The sequence below is a fragment of the Embiotoca jacksoni genome, unplaced genomic scaffold, assembly GCF_022577435.1.
Source record: "Embiotoca jacksoni isolate LCO1_2020_lvr unplaced genomic scaffold, fEmbJac1.0.p SCAF_9, whole genome shotgun sequence".
NCBI lineage: Eukaryota > Metazoa > Chordata > Actinopteri > Embiotocidae > Embiotoca > Embiotoca jacksoni.
The window spans coordinates 9538957-9556330 of NW_027185447.1; the positions used below are offsets into that span (position 1 = coordinate 9538957).

General features: G+C 40.6%; 2 protein-coding genes across 3 annotated transcripts in view; one reads left to right on the top strand and one right to left on the bottom strand.

The window, feature by feature from the left end:
* The first annotated feature begins 639 nt into the window (after positions 1-639).
* Positions 640-8838, top strand: rbm15 (RNA binding motif protein 15). The gene has a single exon (XM_069140064.1). The coding sequence runs from the start codon at positions 768-770 to the stop codon at positions 3318-3320; it is 2553 nt and encodes an 850-aa protein (XP_068996165.1). The 5' UTR covers positions 640-767; the 3' UTR covers positions 3321-8838.
* Positions 8839-8900: 62 nt separating this feature from the next.
* The window catches only part of slc16a4 (solute carrier family 16 member 4), a 30367-nt gene continuing 21893 nt past the window's right edge, over positions 8901-17374 (bottom strand). For both annotated transcript variants that reach the window (XM_069140065.1, XM_069140066.1), the window contains 2 exons: positions 16442-16535; positions 8901-12474 (listed from right to left, as the gene is read on the bottom strand). In XM_069140065.1, the coding sequence (XP_068996166.1) occupies positions 12266-12474; positions 16442-16535 (303 nt within the window). In that variant the 3' untranslated portion in view covers positions 8901-12265. The remainder of the gene's footprint in view (positions 12475-16441; positions 16536-17374) is intronic.

Below are 17374 nucleotides of genomic sequence, written 5' to 3' on the forward strand. Positions count from 1 at the left end.
CAACATGCTTTAAATCTTTCAATGAATATTATATTTTTGTGTCATAATGTTGAGCATTGAGAGGATGACCAAGAGGTGTGTATGGGCCCAAACATATGTCACAAGAAACACAATTTTAATCACTGTTGAAATTATATTGCTCAACTTGAACAATTGTATCCAAAAATGTAGCATAATTTGAAATTCAATATATTAGTTTGAAACTGAATGTCAATAAACTTGGAACTGAATGTATTTTTTTTTAAACTGAATTAATTTGCTTTGAAACTGTATTTGATGCTTATGTGACACTAAGCCCACTATTTATTTCCACATTCATCTCGAAAAATTCAAATTCAGTTCTTCAAATAGAATTTGTTTGTGTCTCCCAATATGGGTGACATATTTCTGCCCGTAGTGTTGACTCAACTCACTGGCAACAGATTGTGTTGGTTATTCTAATTGAATCGCATTAGGCTGTGTAATATTTACGTTTTTTTTTTTTTTTTTATTGTGTAGAAAGTTGTGAAAAGCTCTGTAAAAATCTTTACGAAAATGCCCAAGTGGGTGATTGACATGCGCTTTAAAGTTTTCCACCCACTTTTAAGCCTATCAGAGTGAATGGGCGGGTCTTAACGTTAATCTCTACAAAATGGCGACTGTTGTTGTTTTGCCGCAGGGTCAGTGAATAAATCCTTTTTTCATTTCAATACTTTTTTTGCATTAATTTGCAAAAACAGCAATAGAAAAGGCTAGGTGTCCCGAAGGTCGACTCTGAGTGGACTGAAATGAAAGGTAAAGAGCGGTCGCCGATTAAGAAACGCTCCCGGGCCTTGGACGATATTCGAGACAGGGGAGGATGCCACCCGACCAGCAAGAAAATGGGGGCTCTCTCCGTTTCCAGTGGAAGCAATAATGGAAATAGTTCGACCAAAAGCGACGGAGGCTCGACGAGACGGAGTCTGCTCGGTGAAAAAAGAGACAGGGATTTCGACGGGCACAATCGGACTGGAAATAATCACAGCTGTCAGTCGGCTGCCGCCAGCTCGGTCGGTAAAAACCACAACCTGAGCCTGACGCTGGATTTAGCTTCACCGAGGACCGCTTCACGGGGGGAGCAGCGCGTTCAGCCGCCCAGCACCGAGAGTGAGTACAAGACGCTTAAAATCAGCGACCTCGGCACCCAGCTCAGCGACGAAGACATAGAGGATGGACTCTTTCATGAATTCAAGAAATTCGGGGACGTCAGTGTCAAGATAAGCCGCAGCAACGACGAGCGGATCGCGTTCGTGAATTTCCGGAAGCCGGAGGACGCCAGGGCGGCCAAGCACGCGCGGGGACGTCTGGTGCTGTACGACCGGCCGCTGAAAATCGAGGCGGTCTACATCAACAGGAGGAGAAGCCGCTCCCCCGTGGAGAGAGACGTGTACGCAGCCGCTCAGAGCCACAGACATTTGCAGAGACCTCTCTCGCCCACTGGACTCGGATACAGAGACTACCGGCTGCAGCAGCTGGCCCTGGGACGGCTCCCTCCGCCTCCACCGCCCCCTTTGCCTCGAGAACTGGAGCGGGACAGGGAGTTTGCCCTGTTTGAAGCGAGGGCACGTCCCGCTTTCATTGCAGAGCGAGCAGCTTTTCGTGAAGAGGACTTTATATCTCCGGAAGATGACCAAAGAGCCAATAGGACGTTGTTTTTAGGCAACCTGGACATAACTGTTACAGAGGCAGACCTGAGGAGGGCTTTTGACAGGTTTGGGGTCATAACAGAAGTGGACATTAAGAGGCCTACACGGGGGCAAACCAGCACATATGGATTTCTGAAATTTGAGAACCTTGACATGGCTCACCGTGCCAAGCTTAGTATGTCCGGCAAAATAGTGGGCCGCAACCCTATAAAGATAGGATATGGTAAAGCGACCCCCACCACACGCCTGTGGGTGGGTGGACTTGGACCCTGGGTTCCTTTAGCTGCCTTGGCAAGAGAGTTTGATCGTTTTGGCACCATAAGGACCATTGATTACAGAAAAGGGGACACTTGGGCCTATATTCAGTATGAAAGTTTAGATGCTGCACAAGCAGCATGCACACACATGAGGGGCTTCCCGCTGGGAGGTCCAGAGAGAAGACTTAGAGTGGACTTTGCAGACACTGAACATCGTTACCAGCAGCAGTTCCTACAGCCTCTCCCAATACCGCCATTTGACATGGTGGCGGAGTCATTTGTCCACCGAGCTACACCTGAACCCTTGCGGGTCAGGGAACGGACTCCACCCCCGCTTCATTTCAGGGAGAGAGAGCTCTTTCCTGGGACTGAGTGGCCAAACCCAGCTATTCGTGAACGGGTACGTGCCTCGCCCTTTGAGCCTCTGGAACATTTGGAACGTGAGCGGCGGACTCGGGAGCCCTGGTCTTTGGAACGAGAGCTACAGGGACGAGAACCTGCACGCAAGCGGCGTGTAATGGAGGACGGACGCCACATGGACCACTCCCCCGACAGCACTGAGAGGACAGTAAGGCGTAGACGTGCTTCTCCAGATGGCAGTCCTGGAGGCAGCAGCAGAGATGGAGGGCGTTTCAGTGACTCAGAGCGCCCTATGCGGGGCGAGAGAGCCTCACCTGCACGAGAACGCCACAGTAGCCTGGAAAGAGGTGGAGCTGAACGGAGGCTCAAAAGCCAGAGTCTCTCCGACAAGGGACCCTCAAGCGGCGCCCTTTCAGCAGTTGCAGAGCGCAAGCGCAAGGCAGGCGATGGTGGCAAAGGGCCCGTCAAGAGAGAACGTTCCGAAAGCAGTTTGAAGGGAGGCCTGCCGTCCAAGCCAGATGGCACCAAACTCAGTTTGGCTTGGCAGGGTATGCTGCTGCTAAAGAACAGCAACTTCCCAGCCAACATGCACCTGCTGGAGGGCGACCACAACGTAGCCAGTGACCTGCTTGTCGACAGCACAACAGGGAGGCAGGTGAGCGAACTAAAGATCACGCAGCGTCTCCGGCTGGACCAGCCCAAGCTCGACGAGGTGTCCCGGCGCATCAAGGTGGCAGGTCCCGGCGGCTACGCCATCCTGTTGGCAGTTCCTGGAACCACAGAGGATGCATCTTCATCTGACCCTGCAGTCTCAACCCAGCGACCACTTCGCAACCTGGTGTCTTACCTCAACCAAAAACAAGCAGCTGGAGTCATCAGCCTGCCTGTGCGAGGGAGCAGAGATAAAGACAACACGGGGGTTCTTCATGCTTTCCCTCCCTGTGATTTCTCCCAGCAGTTCCTGGATTCCTCTGCCAAAGCTCTGGCAAAAAGTGAAGAGGACTATCTGGTCATGATTGTGGTTCGGGGAGCATCTTAAAAAAAAAAAAAAATCCCAATACACTAAATTCAAACGGTGTAAAAAAAAGAAAAAAAAAAAAAGAAAAAAAAAAAATCTGCTGTATGTCAGTAACTATTGCATGCTGTGTGTTCTGCATCATGGGGTACACTAGTATGGTTCTTGAGTGTTTGTATGTTGCCATGTAATCCACTAAAAGGAAAAACAGCGCCCTCAGACAAAACTAAAAGGGTGTTTTTGAAATTACTTTACAAAGGGTGTATGAACTGTCAGAGTCCTAAACCTTCAGTAAATCAGCCAGGATGCTGAGAAATGGTTAAATACAAGGAGTATTTTAGGAATACAATTTAATCTGTTAAATTTCAGGTTAATTGATGAACAGATAAGTCAAACAGAAACATTTTTGGCTCATTTACAGGTTTAAAATGTTAACTATACAATTCTACTACAAGTGAAAAAAAAAAAGAAAAAGAAAAACTGTTATCCAGGGAGTGGACACCATAACACCTCCGTTACAATTAAACCACAAACTACAGTGTTGAAGCCACATCTTCCACACAGTGTTAACAAAAATTAAAAAAGCTAAACATGGTGCCATTTGATTCTGGGCCGTTATACCGGTCAGGTGGTGTTATTGTGTCAGCCTCCTGCCCAGGTATTTACATGAGGGTGTATCAAAGTTTTAAATGACGGTGCAATAATATTTCAACTATCATCACTTTTTAGTGGATGGAGACAAAGTTGAGCGTGACATTTTGAATTTAACGTTTTGTAGTGAAAGTTTATTGGGTGATCCCTGGAGAAAAGAAAACACAAAAACATGTTGAAGGTCAAAACGTGTCACACAAGTCTCCACCAGTGCACCACTTTCAATTCAGCAAATGTTGCGCTACATGTATTACTAATCTGGCAAGGACGCTTTAAAAGTCTGGTGAATGGAGCGTGGTGTGCTGATGAAGAAGTGTACAATGCATTTCAAGTTTTGATAAAGGTCACTCTCGTCAGCCTGCGTTCACTTTTCAAGTTGGAAAACATTGTGAAGGTCACGGCTTAAAACATCTCCAGATCCAGTTCGTACATTTCCGTTACCTCCGTTACAAAATTCTGTCTGAATAATTACAAATTATTTTAAGGTTCATTGTTTGGATTTGAGTGTGTTTGTATTGTGTTCCTCAGAATTGGAACGCCAAAATTGCAAGATAGACAGTGAATTGGTGTGTGTCCACTGGTAAACTAAATTGTCATGTCAACTTCTGTGTGGAATGCTGAATACTAATAGATGTGAAATCTCTGCCCAGGGAACAGCCCGTAACACAATATGCATAGGATAGTAAAGCAAATACTAACACCTTTTTCATAGTTTTTCCTTAATATTTTTTGTGCATCCCTACCCTAGAAATGATTGTGCAACGTGCTCAATGAAAAACTACAGTAGTAATGGATAAAAAAAAAAAAAAAAAAAAAGCTTCGAGGATTTTGTGTTGATAGTTGACGGTCTCTTTCATTGATTTCCCTGAAACAAGTAGGTCCTCCCAGAAAAATGCTATTTAAAATCAGAAAAATGCTGGTACAAAGTAACAAACCTGCTATTTGTTCAGAAAGTAGGTCTTTACATTTTTTTTTTTTTTTTTTTTTTTTTTTTTTTTTTTTTTTTTATAGTTTTAGAGGTACATTAACAGTAAATGTTAATTTCAATTTTAGAGGTCTAAATCTGACAGTATTTCAATCATGCTTGCCAACATTTTCCCGAGGCCTACTGACCCTCTTTTGTTTTGCTACCGTTATGTTTGTCATGCAGTAGTAACCCCACCATGAATTATAACCTGCTGAGTTTGGTTTAATATGTATTGAAAACATTCATATGTGGGAAAAATTGTTGTACGTGTGAACATCACACCCACTGCGACTTTGGACTCCCGAGGAGACGAATGCAGAGCTGAAGACCTCTGCAGAGAAGGCAACCTAGTGTTTGTGAGTCCTCGCTGATGAGGCAGCTTTTAAGTTGTGTAGCCCATCTGCACCTGTGATGACTTCTGTTTTAAATGGAAAATTGAGCAATGTACACTTTGATGTCATGGGAAAGGAAAATCCATAGAGCCCATGCGAAGCTGTTCACATACCTGCGAGTGCGCTTGGGCACTAAATGTGACCGATTATCAATAAATTGTTCATTTGAAGGGAAACATGTTTCTTCGATGGAAGTGAATTGAAGAAACGAGCTGCCATACCTTATTGTGTTTCGAAGGAGTTGTCACTTGAAAGTTTGTTTCTGCACTCGAGAGGGGGAGACGATTTGCAGTTTGTGTAGCAACGGTGAAGAGAGACCCCCGTTTCCTGTGAGGATGGCTGTTTGCTTAAAGGCCAGTTCTGTGCTGCTAAGTCGCCCATCTAAAAAATCACGTCCTCATGATCCTCTGTTGTATCCTCAACTGCTCCTGATGGCATGCCAACACCTGATCAGGATGGAGGAGCCCCAATCCAGTTTGCAGTGTGAAACACGTGCATACAGCGGTGCCGTTTGGGAAGCGAGGGCCGGAGCGAACAGCCGCACATGCCGATATCCTGTTGTCTTCCATGGTCATTACTCTAAAGGTTTCATGTGCATTGTTCCTGGTTCTGAATAGGAGGCGAGGGAAGCTCACCACCGACCGTCCGTCACACACTCCACTCGGGAGATTGTGGGTGACACCGCCCTGAAATTTCCGTAACATCGCCAGTTCAAGCTGTCTCACTGCAGAGGCCGAGCTGAACACTGGGCTGATGTGTCTTTATTATACTGTGCCCAGTTATGATTTGATTTGACTAAATGTTTGTATCAGGGAAGAGGATTGGCCCAGACCTGAGCTAGGAATATTGTTGCCCCCCTGTCTTTGTGTTCTCCTCTGATTGAACCCTCTCCGAGGAGACGAGTGGAGAAGTGTGTTTGCTTTTCTGAAGCTGTGTCCCATCGTCATCTGAGGTCTGCTGCAGCACGGAAACGAAACACGAACAGGCCAAAATGTTTGCCCTTTTTGACATCGCTGGAAGGATCCCAGACTGCGGACCCCACCCCTCAAATTCTTCTAGGAAACCTGTTTATTTTGCCACTTCCCTTTTTTTTTTTTTTTTTCTTTTTTTTTTTTTTTTATCAGTTTAAGGCCACTTTACACAGGAAAGAAAGTTTTTCATTTCCTCCTACCATCCATTTTAGCTTTATTTGTGTGAAAACAAATGCAGTGCACTTTGCTGAGAAGGACCCCTTCACCGGAGAAACATTGCCATCTTGAGGACCATGGAGCACCTGCTTTCGTCTCTCAGTCAGCTACCTGACACCCAGGACAGAGCTGGTAACGCTATACGACAGCTGTTATAGACACAACATGATGGTGAGTAAGGTGAACAAGTGCTGCCTGCCAGCTCTGTGTCGGTGGCTGAGGCGGCAGTGGTGAGTATAAAGTGTCAACACAACATGTTTTTCAATAACAAATGCAAAATTGTAACGCTGGTTTTCAGCCAAAGTCATTACTGAGGTTATTTGTACTGATGGCAGTTGGCATAAATCCCAAAGGCTAGTGTGTAAGAACATTTACTGCCTACAATACCATATTGCATATAGTGCTGCTTAAGAATGAGCTAAACACAATGACGAATTGTCTCAAGTAGCGACCATTTTTAACACCAAAATTCATGTTTTTTATTTTTTTGCAATAATTGCAAACTTTAGACTACTGAGCCCAACCAACCCCTGTCTAGATTAGATAAATAATCCTGCACATTTAGTGTTTTTTGTGTGGTTTTTTTGCAATTTTAGTAGAGATTTAAACTAAATGAGTATTACCATTCACGTAATAATTGATTATGTCACTGATGGAAAAAGCTAATTAGCAGAAAGGTTAATATCATGTGGTAAATAAAAACGAATAATAATAATACCTTCATAGCAGAGCAGACATAGCTTCAAGTATTGATGGTAAATAACTAATATATATGCAGTCAAGTACAATTTTGATGTACATTTTCTTTACCTGAGTATATATCCATTTAGGATTACTTGATACATTACCATGAGAAACTATAGATTTTTTTTCACTCCACTACATTTGTTTCACACCGTTAGTGCCTTCTGATTAATAATATGAAATAAATTATGATCTATTATCACAAGCCAAGATAAGCAACACGTCATTGATCTTGGGGACTAAAAAGTAATTAAACGAACCCCCTCCTGTACCAGCTGGGACATAAAATGGATTTACAAATCAGTGCACGATAAAGTATAATCCAGTAATGTAAAACATTTTCTGTGTAACACTTTATTTCTACAGTACAGTACTACTAGTAACTACTTTTTCCACCACTGGTTCAAAGAGCTGCAGTCCGCTCCAAGACTCCCTCACTCCTGTTCATAGAGGATGTTATTGATTGTGCAAGAATTTACTTTTTTTTTTTTTTTACAGATTATGTTTTCCAGTTAATGAAACGGACGATATTAATTGATTGATGGAGAAGGCCCCGTCCTGGACCCTATAAATCCAACACACAGCAATCGAAACGTAGCTTGTAAAAAAATGACTCCTGATCAATCTGTAATAATCATTACTTGGCTTTCTAATCTGGCAGCAGGCATTTCAACGATAAACAGTGTGCGTTTGTACTCTGCTGCTGGTGTATTTGGGCGAATTCACCTAAATGCTCACTCATCAATCTATTTTAAATGTTTTGTTAAAGAGATCAAATATTTGTAATTTGAGGGAAATGGATATATAAAATAATTTTAGTCGTTGAACTCTGGTTAGTTTTTGTTTTTACAAACAGGAAAATGTCAAGTTTTTTTTTTACTTTCTTTACACAAGGAACTTTCAAATGTCATAATTTTTTTTTAAAGTTAGTCGCTGAAACGCATTTACCTAAATCTGGACAAAGCCTAACACTACATAAAGTATTCACTGATCAAAGTGTCACTAGATGTATACATATTTTGAGCCATTAAATGTAGCAGAACACTTGACAATAATAACTATTTCTTGCAAAACAATTTTATCCAGTAATCGTGAAAACTGATGTACAATATGACATTATATAAAGATAATCTGATTTACTGTAATGTCTGAAAAAGCGACATGTTTCACACTTTCATATTATCCATGCTGACTAAACAGTAATTTGGATATTGTCATTATGCTAATGAGCACATACATTTCCCCAAAAAGTACTTATTTTTGCTGACAACATCTTTAAACAGTTTTTTTTTTTTTTTTTTTTTAAACTGTTACGACTGTTTTTAATGTAACACTGTCGAGATTAAACCATGTTTGTATATTTTTCTACAGAGTTCCCGAACAGCAGTTTTTCTGCAGGACAGTAAACACATCATCAGGTGTCACCTACTGTGAGTAACCAGTTTGTTTTGACTAACTGTACACTAACAATCTGAAATGACATGCAGTAAAATGTGAAACACTTTGAAGTGGATATTAGAGAAACACTGTAACAAGCCTTTGTTGGGGTCTACTTTATTTGTTTATTCACTGATGTGTCAATAAAATATGTTTAATTTGTAGTAACTTGTGTTTTCTTGGTCTGGTGTTGGTGCCTTTGAGCTGTTTGAATCACACAGTAACATACTGAGTCACACATCAGTTTATTACAGCTGACTTGTGCACTGTTATAAGCTTCAAAAATATACTTGGAACAGGATAACTATGATTGGTTAAGCATATTTTCTAAAATCAATCACTCAACAGATCCAGGAGCCAGAGTAGTGACTATACATGCTTCACCCATTAATGCATTTGCTGCAACAGAAACATACAAATGGCATTGAATAACACTCAGTTCTTTAACAGTGGTGTTTGAGACATTACCAAAAAGACATCAAAATTACATCAAGATATTGCTCAAGCATAAAATTCCTTAGAACATCCAGAAAACTCAACAAGTAAAATTATCCCAACCCAAATCTACTTTTAAAGCATCAAATACTTTTCATAAAAGATTTATTATGGTACAAAATACTCAGTGGCACTAAATCACAAAAGCATACCGGTGTTGGATGCAACTCGTGAGCCAAAAAGAGCTTTTGTGCATGACTGTCGTTATAGAAACAATACAAAGAGCCTTGCTCAGTATTGTGAAAGCGAGCTGAGGGGGAATAATTTGGTGCTAATTGAGATGGCATTCTTTGAGTAGAAGCCTTCTTCTGCCACAAGAGGGCAGCATTACAAAGCCCATGTCCCATGTCCCATGTCCATCACTGGACTTTGGACTCAATTAAGACTTGGAAATGACTGAATAATGGGTGGTCATAGTGGTTTAAATTATCAACAGTACATTGTCCACTCTATTTATTTTTTTTTACTAAAACTAAGCTTCAAGTTGTTTGTAGGTTTCTAATGTGATCTTTGGCTGGTATTACAGGAAAGTTAGTTAAAGATACATTACCTTGTAAGGCAAACAGTGGTGTAAAATAAGGAATCCACTCAAAAAGCAAAACCCTCTTCAGTATAAAAAAAGAAAAAAGAAAAAAAGATTCAACAACCAATAATCTCCCATGTATAAACACAATATCATTATAAATTGCATTAATTGGCTGCCTGCAGGCACTGTAAAGTCTGGGGAGCAGTTTTTAACAGTCCAGTTGGGGCATCGTGCACTTACATGGTTGACATCAAACCATCAACACAGTTCGTCGAAGATTAACAGACATACAAGGTTGAAAACATAACACTTAATCGCACACAAAAGCACAGAAAACCCTGCTGTTCATAGGAGCCCATCAGCTCCATCACCCCTCAACTGTGATCACAATATGTAGAAAACACTTAAACTTCAACTGAACACGATTCATCTTTCAGGTACTGGTATATTTGCTATGGTCAAAATATGAGTCTGTAAAAGGAAAATCTGTGTGTGTGCGTGTGCGTGTGCGTGCGCGTGCCGCAATTGCATAGAACAGCTCACAAGCACTCAGCTAGACTTGACCATTGACTTTTATTTGCAGGTGCTATTTAAGCTATTTAAATGTTTATTATTATTATTAGTGATCCACAAGAGTAGAAAGGTAGTTTATAGTTGTTGCATTAAAAAGGTGACGATTGAGGTTTGGGTTTAATAACAATAAAAAAAAAAAAATAATGAGAAAAAAAAAAAAGTGTCAAGAAAATGACATGTTCTCGCTTGTGCAGAAGATTGCAGGTGCAACCGCTGTAAACAGGTTAAATGTGATTAAAGGAGATGAAGTGTCAAAAAAGGTTTGAATTTATGATAAGTGTAAGCATTGAAAGGAGGTGAGGGGTCAGAGCTGAAAGTGGCTGATATCAATTCAAGTGTTACAGCTGGAATTTCAGATTAGTACTGAGAAGTTAACTCACTGCTGAATGGTAAAAGTTGGGAGCAGTTGAATTGCCAGAAGACAGAAGATAAATCATCATTTGCAGCGCTACAAAAGAAAGCTGTCAGTTTAAGAGTGACCAAGGAAAGCCATGAATGTTTTAACTGAGGCACTAGATATAGCAGAAATGTGTTCACCCTAAGTGTTGGCATGTAAGGAGTGACAGTGGCTGAATGTCAGTTCAAATAGTCTTTTGAAGAGTACAATTAGTTAAAGTGTCTTGACTTATACACGCTGAAGGCAGTTTCAGTGTCAGTTTGAACAGAAGATATGAACGCTGCAATGTCAGGAGGTGTTTTTGCAGCTAAAAGCAGTTGAACTGACTGTTGGCATGTAACTGGTTTCAAGTGAAAGAAACTTGAAACCAGTGAAAGAAACTGAAGAGTCGGGGTATGTGAAGGTGTAAAAACCATGTGAAAGTTGAGCTGAAATTCATACTTCCCCTAAATGTTTTGTTGGCAGAATTCATCAGCCAAATATATGTCCACCCTTTAAAACCTCTGGGTTTCTAAAAGCATAAAACTTCAAATGTGACTCAAGAAAATGAAAAACAGAGCGAATGGCAACAGGTACAAAGGGTGGTATCTAGAGTACGAATGATTATGAAGGGGTTAACCAGGAAGAGCAAATATCAAAAGATAACAGGAACATTCAGGAGAATAATTTCTATTAGAAAAAAGCTGAAAGTAAGAAATGTATCCAAAAAGTTGAGAAGATTGAATGGTGTGCCTATATAAAAGTATGCAGATATTTAAAAAGCGTTCAGATTATTCATAATAAAGATATAAATACAATAATTTCAGTGTGCGTCGCTAATAGTGAGTACACCAGTTAAATGCTAACACATGCCTACAATAATCTTGTTGGTAAAAGAGATATATTTTTCTCTGTTAAACAAGCAATCACTGCTTTTGGACTTCATATAACATTACACATTGTGCCATAAGAGCAGGCGGCAATAATGTGGTTTCTCTGTATCTTGACTATCTGGCAGGTAAAGGTCAGAGGAAATGTCATGCAGCATAATCAGAACTTGGCCCAAAGTGCATATCAGTGGGTACAGGATGCCAGATACAGGTAAAGGCTTCCCAAGACATTAGGTGTAAAAGTACTTCTCCATGGATATGTGCTTACATCACAGAAAAAAATAGTTGAAGACAAGATTTTCAACTGCATAGCTCGGTTTGCTGTAGTTAATGTGCGATGAGACATTACTGCAAAGTCAGTGCAGTTTTGCTGTTGCATTGGGAAACAGAATTAGTTTCAATAAGTTATGGTTGTAAATTGGCTAATAAGACACTGTGCTGAGTGTCTTATGGAAGGATTAGGCATGTACCTCTTATAAGAACAAGAAGAGGGAATGAAGTATTTCGCAGAACAATAAAATTTTGGCTTTTTAAAGGTTCGGCATAATCGTCTATTCACCAACGTCCTGACTATTAAATGTTCTCAGACATCATGTTACTGTGGTCACAGCCTTCTTTTCCTCGGCCTGTGTTACGCTCCTGCTGAAATTAATGTACAAGTTCCAAGGTATGTAGGCCTGTGGACATGAGCATGTTGGTTCAAGATTGACGGCCTTCCCTGGATTTCATTCCTACACAGCGCCGTTCTGCAGGCGGTCAGGGGTGAAGCATCCATTGGTCTTACAGCTGCTTTCTGCCCTCTTGGCCTGGGACAGTTTCTTGCTGGCCTTCCAGCGCTGAGCCAGCGGCTCCATGAATAGGGAGAGGGAGGAGAGTAGATAGCAAAGCCCAGCCAGGTAGAAAGAACAATCGTAAGTCTGAGTGTAGTCATACAGGAACCCTGCAAAACACAAACACCATACGGACCCGTAAGAAACTTGTCAATTCATTGGTGAATACACTGAGCATTTTTTTTTTTTTTTTACATATAGTAACATAACCTAATTTGTACATCACGTTGGGACAAGCTGAGAAAACCAGATAAAAGTGCTGATGTAAGGGTGAAGAACAAAACCTGTCTGTACAAACAATTTTTAAGATGTTGTTAAAACTCTGAATTCTAACATTTTCAGTGATTTAGGGTCATATATAGATTCCATACCAGAGACTCGAACAGAAACAGACATTTGTTAGGCCTGAGAACATTCGTTGGGGAACATTCTACGAATATTTGTTGGTAAACCACAGACATTTAGATCACAAAATGTTCTGCAAACATTAGTTAGGGTATGTTCCGGTTATTTTGGTTGGAACATTTAACAGAATTGTTTGTGAGGAAACGTTTTCAGTGAAACATTCCCTGGGAATTGTTCAACAAGAATTTGTTGCAACACGTTCTCGGGTAAATGTTCCACAAACATTTGCCGGGGAACACAAACATCATTTTACGGAAATGTCGTGTAGCATTCTCAGGTAAATGCCACGCAAATGTTTATTGGGGAATGATTAGTGAACATTTATTAGAAACCGTTCTGGGAACTTTTGTTGTAAAATGTTGTGGGTATGTTTGTTAAAAAAAAAAAAAATTCCCCTCGTGGATTAATAAAGTAACTACCTAACCTAACCTTAAGGAACGATGCCAGTGAAACATTCCAAGGGAAACATTCCGGAAACATTCCACAAACATTTGTTGGGAAATGTTCTCGGGTGAATGTTCTGCAAATATTTGCATGTGAATTCTCTGTGAACGTTTGTTAGAGAACGTCCAGGGAAATTGTTTTGGAAAATATTACAGGACTGTTTGTTAGGAAATGTTCCCAGAGAATGGTTCCACAAACATCTCACAGGAAATGTTCTCAGGTAAATGTTCCACAAATGTTCATTGAGGAACTCTGTGAACGATTGTTAGAGAATGTCCAGGGAAATTGTTTTGGAAAATATTGCAGGACTGTTTGTTAGGAAATGTTCCCAGAGAATGGTTCCACAAACATCTCACAGGAAACGTTCTCAGGTAAATGTTCCACAAATGTTCATTGAGGAACTCTGTGAACGATTGTTAGAGAACGTCCAGTGAAATTGTTTTGGAAAATATTGCAGGACTGTTTGTTAGGAAATGTTCCCAGAGAAAGGTTCCACAAACATCTCACAGGAAACGTTCTCAGGTAAATGTTCCACAAATGTTCATTGAGGAACTCTGTGAACGATTGTTAGAGAACATTGCAGGTACTTTTGCTGGGAAATGTTACGAAAATATTAGTTAGGAAACATTCCCACAGAAAAATTCGACAAATATTTGTTCGGAAACATTGTTAGGTTAAATGTTCTTCTAACGTGCGTTGTGGAACGTTTGTTAGAGACTGTTCCGGGAACTTTTGTTGGAAATGTTGCGGCAACGTCTTTTAGGGTACAATTCCTGTAAAATGGTTTCGGGTGAATGATCTTCAAACATTTGTATGGGAATGCTCTGCCAACGTTTGTTGGAGAACGTTCCGGGAATTTTCATTTGGAAATATTACAGGATATTTGTTAGGAAACCCTTCCAATGAAACATTCCCACGAAAATGTTCCACAAACATTTGTTGGGAAACATTCTCACATAAATGTTCCGCCAACGTTTGCAGGGGAACGCTCTGCAAACATTTGTTAGAGACCATTCTGGGAACTTTTGTTCAAAAATATTATGAGTGTGATTGTTCAGGAACAGGAAAATGTTCCGCAAAAGTTTTTGGGAAAACCCTCTCGGGTAAATGTTCTGCCAATGTCCAAAGAGGAACGCTATGCAAATGTTTGTTAGATAACGTCATGGGAACTTTTGTTGAGAAATGTTATGGGAATGTTTGATCGGGAACAATCCCTGTGATACTTTCTCAGAGAAATGTGACAAAATGTTTTCGCCGAAACTTTCTCGGGGAAATGTTTCACAAACGTTCATTACGGAACACTACGTGAATGTTTGTTAGAGACCGTTTTGGGAACTTTTGTTGTAAGTGTTATGGTATTGTTTGATAGGATTTCACAAATGCTTGTTGGGAAATGTTCTCAGAATCATAGGGAACGCTTAGCGGACATCTGTTAGCGACCGTTCCGGGACTTATAGACCGGGAACTTTTTTATGTTATGGTCTTGTTTGTTTGGAAACAGTCCCAGGGAAACGTTGCACAAACATTTGCTGAGAAACATTCTCTGCCAAATGTTTCGCCAACGTCGGATGGGGAACCCTCTGCCAACGTTTGTTGGAGAACATTTTGCAAACTTTTGTCGTGAAATATTCTGGAAATATTGACTCTTTCTTCCCAGGAAGCACCTCCAGGGAAACGTTCCATAAAGATTGTTCTGTATACGTTTGTTCAGGTACATCCCCTGAATTATCCCCGGGAAATGTTTTGGCAAATATTTGTTGGAATGATCCCGCAAACATTTGTCGGGAAATGTTCCGCAAATGTTGTTGGGCAACATTTCAGGACCATTTGTTCGGGAATGCTCCAGGAAGTGTTTGTTGGTAACAGTTTTGTGTGCCTGTGTTATTAGTTGTTTTCTTAACATGACCGACGTCGATGTTTCATTTCCACCCGGTGAATTTGAATGAGCTACGTTATATAAAAAAACTGGTCTGACTAGACTCCAGCTACTGCTGAGACAGTTAGTTCTCTTGACTAGAAGAACTGGATAACACATACTTTGGCCTGAAGGAGGGCCAATGGTTTACTAAATGTGAGTTTCTCACTTTAACAGCAGGGATGGTAAATAGAGCCACATGCTATTTCCGTACCACCCCAAAAGGGGGTCATTAGTCATGTTTCAACTCCCTAAATCCATAAACCCATATGAGGGGATTGCTCAACACAGTGAGCAGGGACCATGTCACTAGGTTCAAGGCCCCCTCACTTTAACTGGGGCCAAATGTTACCAATTAAAGCATAAAGAGTTATTTTTCCTACAAGTACCTCCCATAATCAAAGACAAAAAGTGTGAGCGAGCATGTGTATTTATTGTGATGAGACATACTGTGTAGGTCCTGTGTTTATCATTTAATATCCCCATTTATTATACAGTAAGAAGACAACTGGTCTGGCTCATACACCAGTTCAGAAGTTACGCAGATGAGTGATTTTACTGGTGTGTTTTTAGTTTGTTGGAAAGAATCTGCAACAATCTGATGTAATAAAAACACTGTAACAAAAAACTCATCCAAGATTAGAAACAGCTCTCTAAAATAAACAGAGGCAATCTGCCATCAGTTAAAAAAAGTGATTCAAACCTGCCTTGAATAGATCACTGTTATTTTAAAGGTTTGACTTAACTTGCTTGTAGGCATGGTGAAATTTGACCCAGTAACCTCTATATGCATTTTCCACAAACCAAACCCCAAATTCCAGTATGCCTTGAGGCCGGCACTAACTATAGGTTGTTTTTCTCCTGTGCGTTTTAGTCTTCTCACTCTACAGTGACAGCATACACAGACAGGCAGACAAACTTGGAAGCACTATAAAGAATTCAGGGCCATGTAAAAATGTGCAACAACAAACCCACTAAAAAATATAAATGCAGAAAGGCCTGTCAACCCTTTCACTGATCCCCCCCCCCCCCTCCCCACACACACACACACACACACACACACACACTCACTCACTCACTCACTGTCTGGAGCTCTTATGGACCAACATATACACAGAACACAGAAACACGTGTAAAAAATTTCACCTTTCCCTCTGTGTAACAAATCACTTCAGAAAAGTGATGTCATCGTTACCTTCCCATGCACATGCCATGTACATATGCACTGCACGCGTTTGTTATTGTGTGGATTTGTAAAAGTAGGTTAGTACATGTGTGACTCCTGAGGGTTTTCCATGACGGGATCCACTCACCTGCCAAAGGAGGCCCTGTGAGGCAACCGAGGCCAACAAAGAACATGGAGAAGCCCATGGAGTTATTAAGTTTCTCCGACCCCACCAGATCTACCTGCAGGGCAGAACAACACATTGGTCTTGAAGCTCCGCATACGCTGGGACTTGTAGCTGTCATCCACTGTCTTATTTTCAAGCAGCTACACAGTGATTTGCACACTTATCTCTTATCACTGTAAAGATAATATACAAATACTTAATATTTAATTTTTTTTTTTCAAAGTACACAATTATTTTGAATAGGCAGATAGTAGGAAGCTGGAAACATTTAGCCATAAAACAACCAAAAAAACAGCTAAATATTATGAACCACCTGTAAAAAATGTTTTAAATAACTCTGGGTTGATTTATATACTGCTCCAGTAAGAAAACCGATATTTTCCAAAAGAGGATTAACATCTTAGACTATAGAGATCTTAAAGCTTTGAAAAGTGGTACAGGTGTGTGCCTGATTTGTAATAAAATATTTTTAAAACGTGCATTTGAACCCTCAAATCACAGTCCCTGTCCGAACAGCTGGTTAGTGTTTATGGTGTTAAAAACTGGTAAGACAATGCTTGATTATTAAAACACATTGGTTCATCTATATATATTTGAGGTAAATTCACCAAAATAGACCAGCATTTGATATTTATACCTGCTCTAACAGAAAATTTAGGTATATTGCTTTTCAAACATTATTATTTAAGAAACATTAAGCTGCATCAGGAAACTTCATTAACTCAGATTTACTTATTGTCTAATGCCAGCCCATGAGCTGAAAGATTTATCAGTCAGCTTTTGAATGAGAGCAGACTCCAGATTAATGTTTGATGCTGGTGGTGGGATGATCCTTTTCTCAATATATCAATAACAGATTACTACTATGAATTACTAATAATTCATAAGAAAACT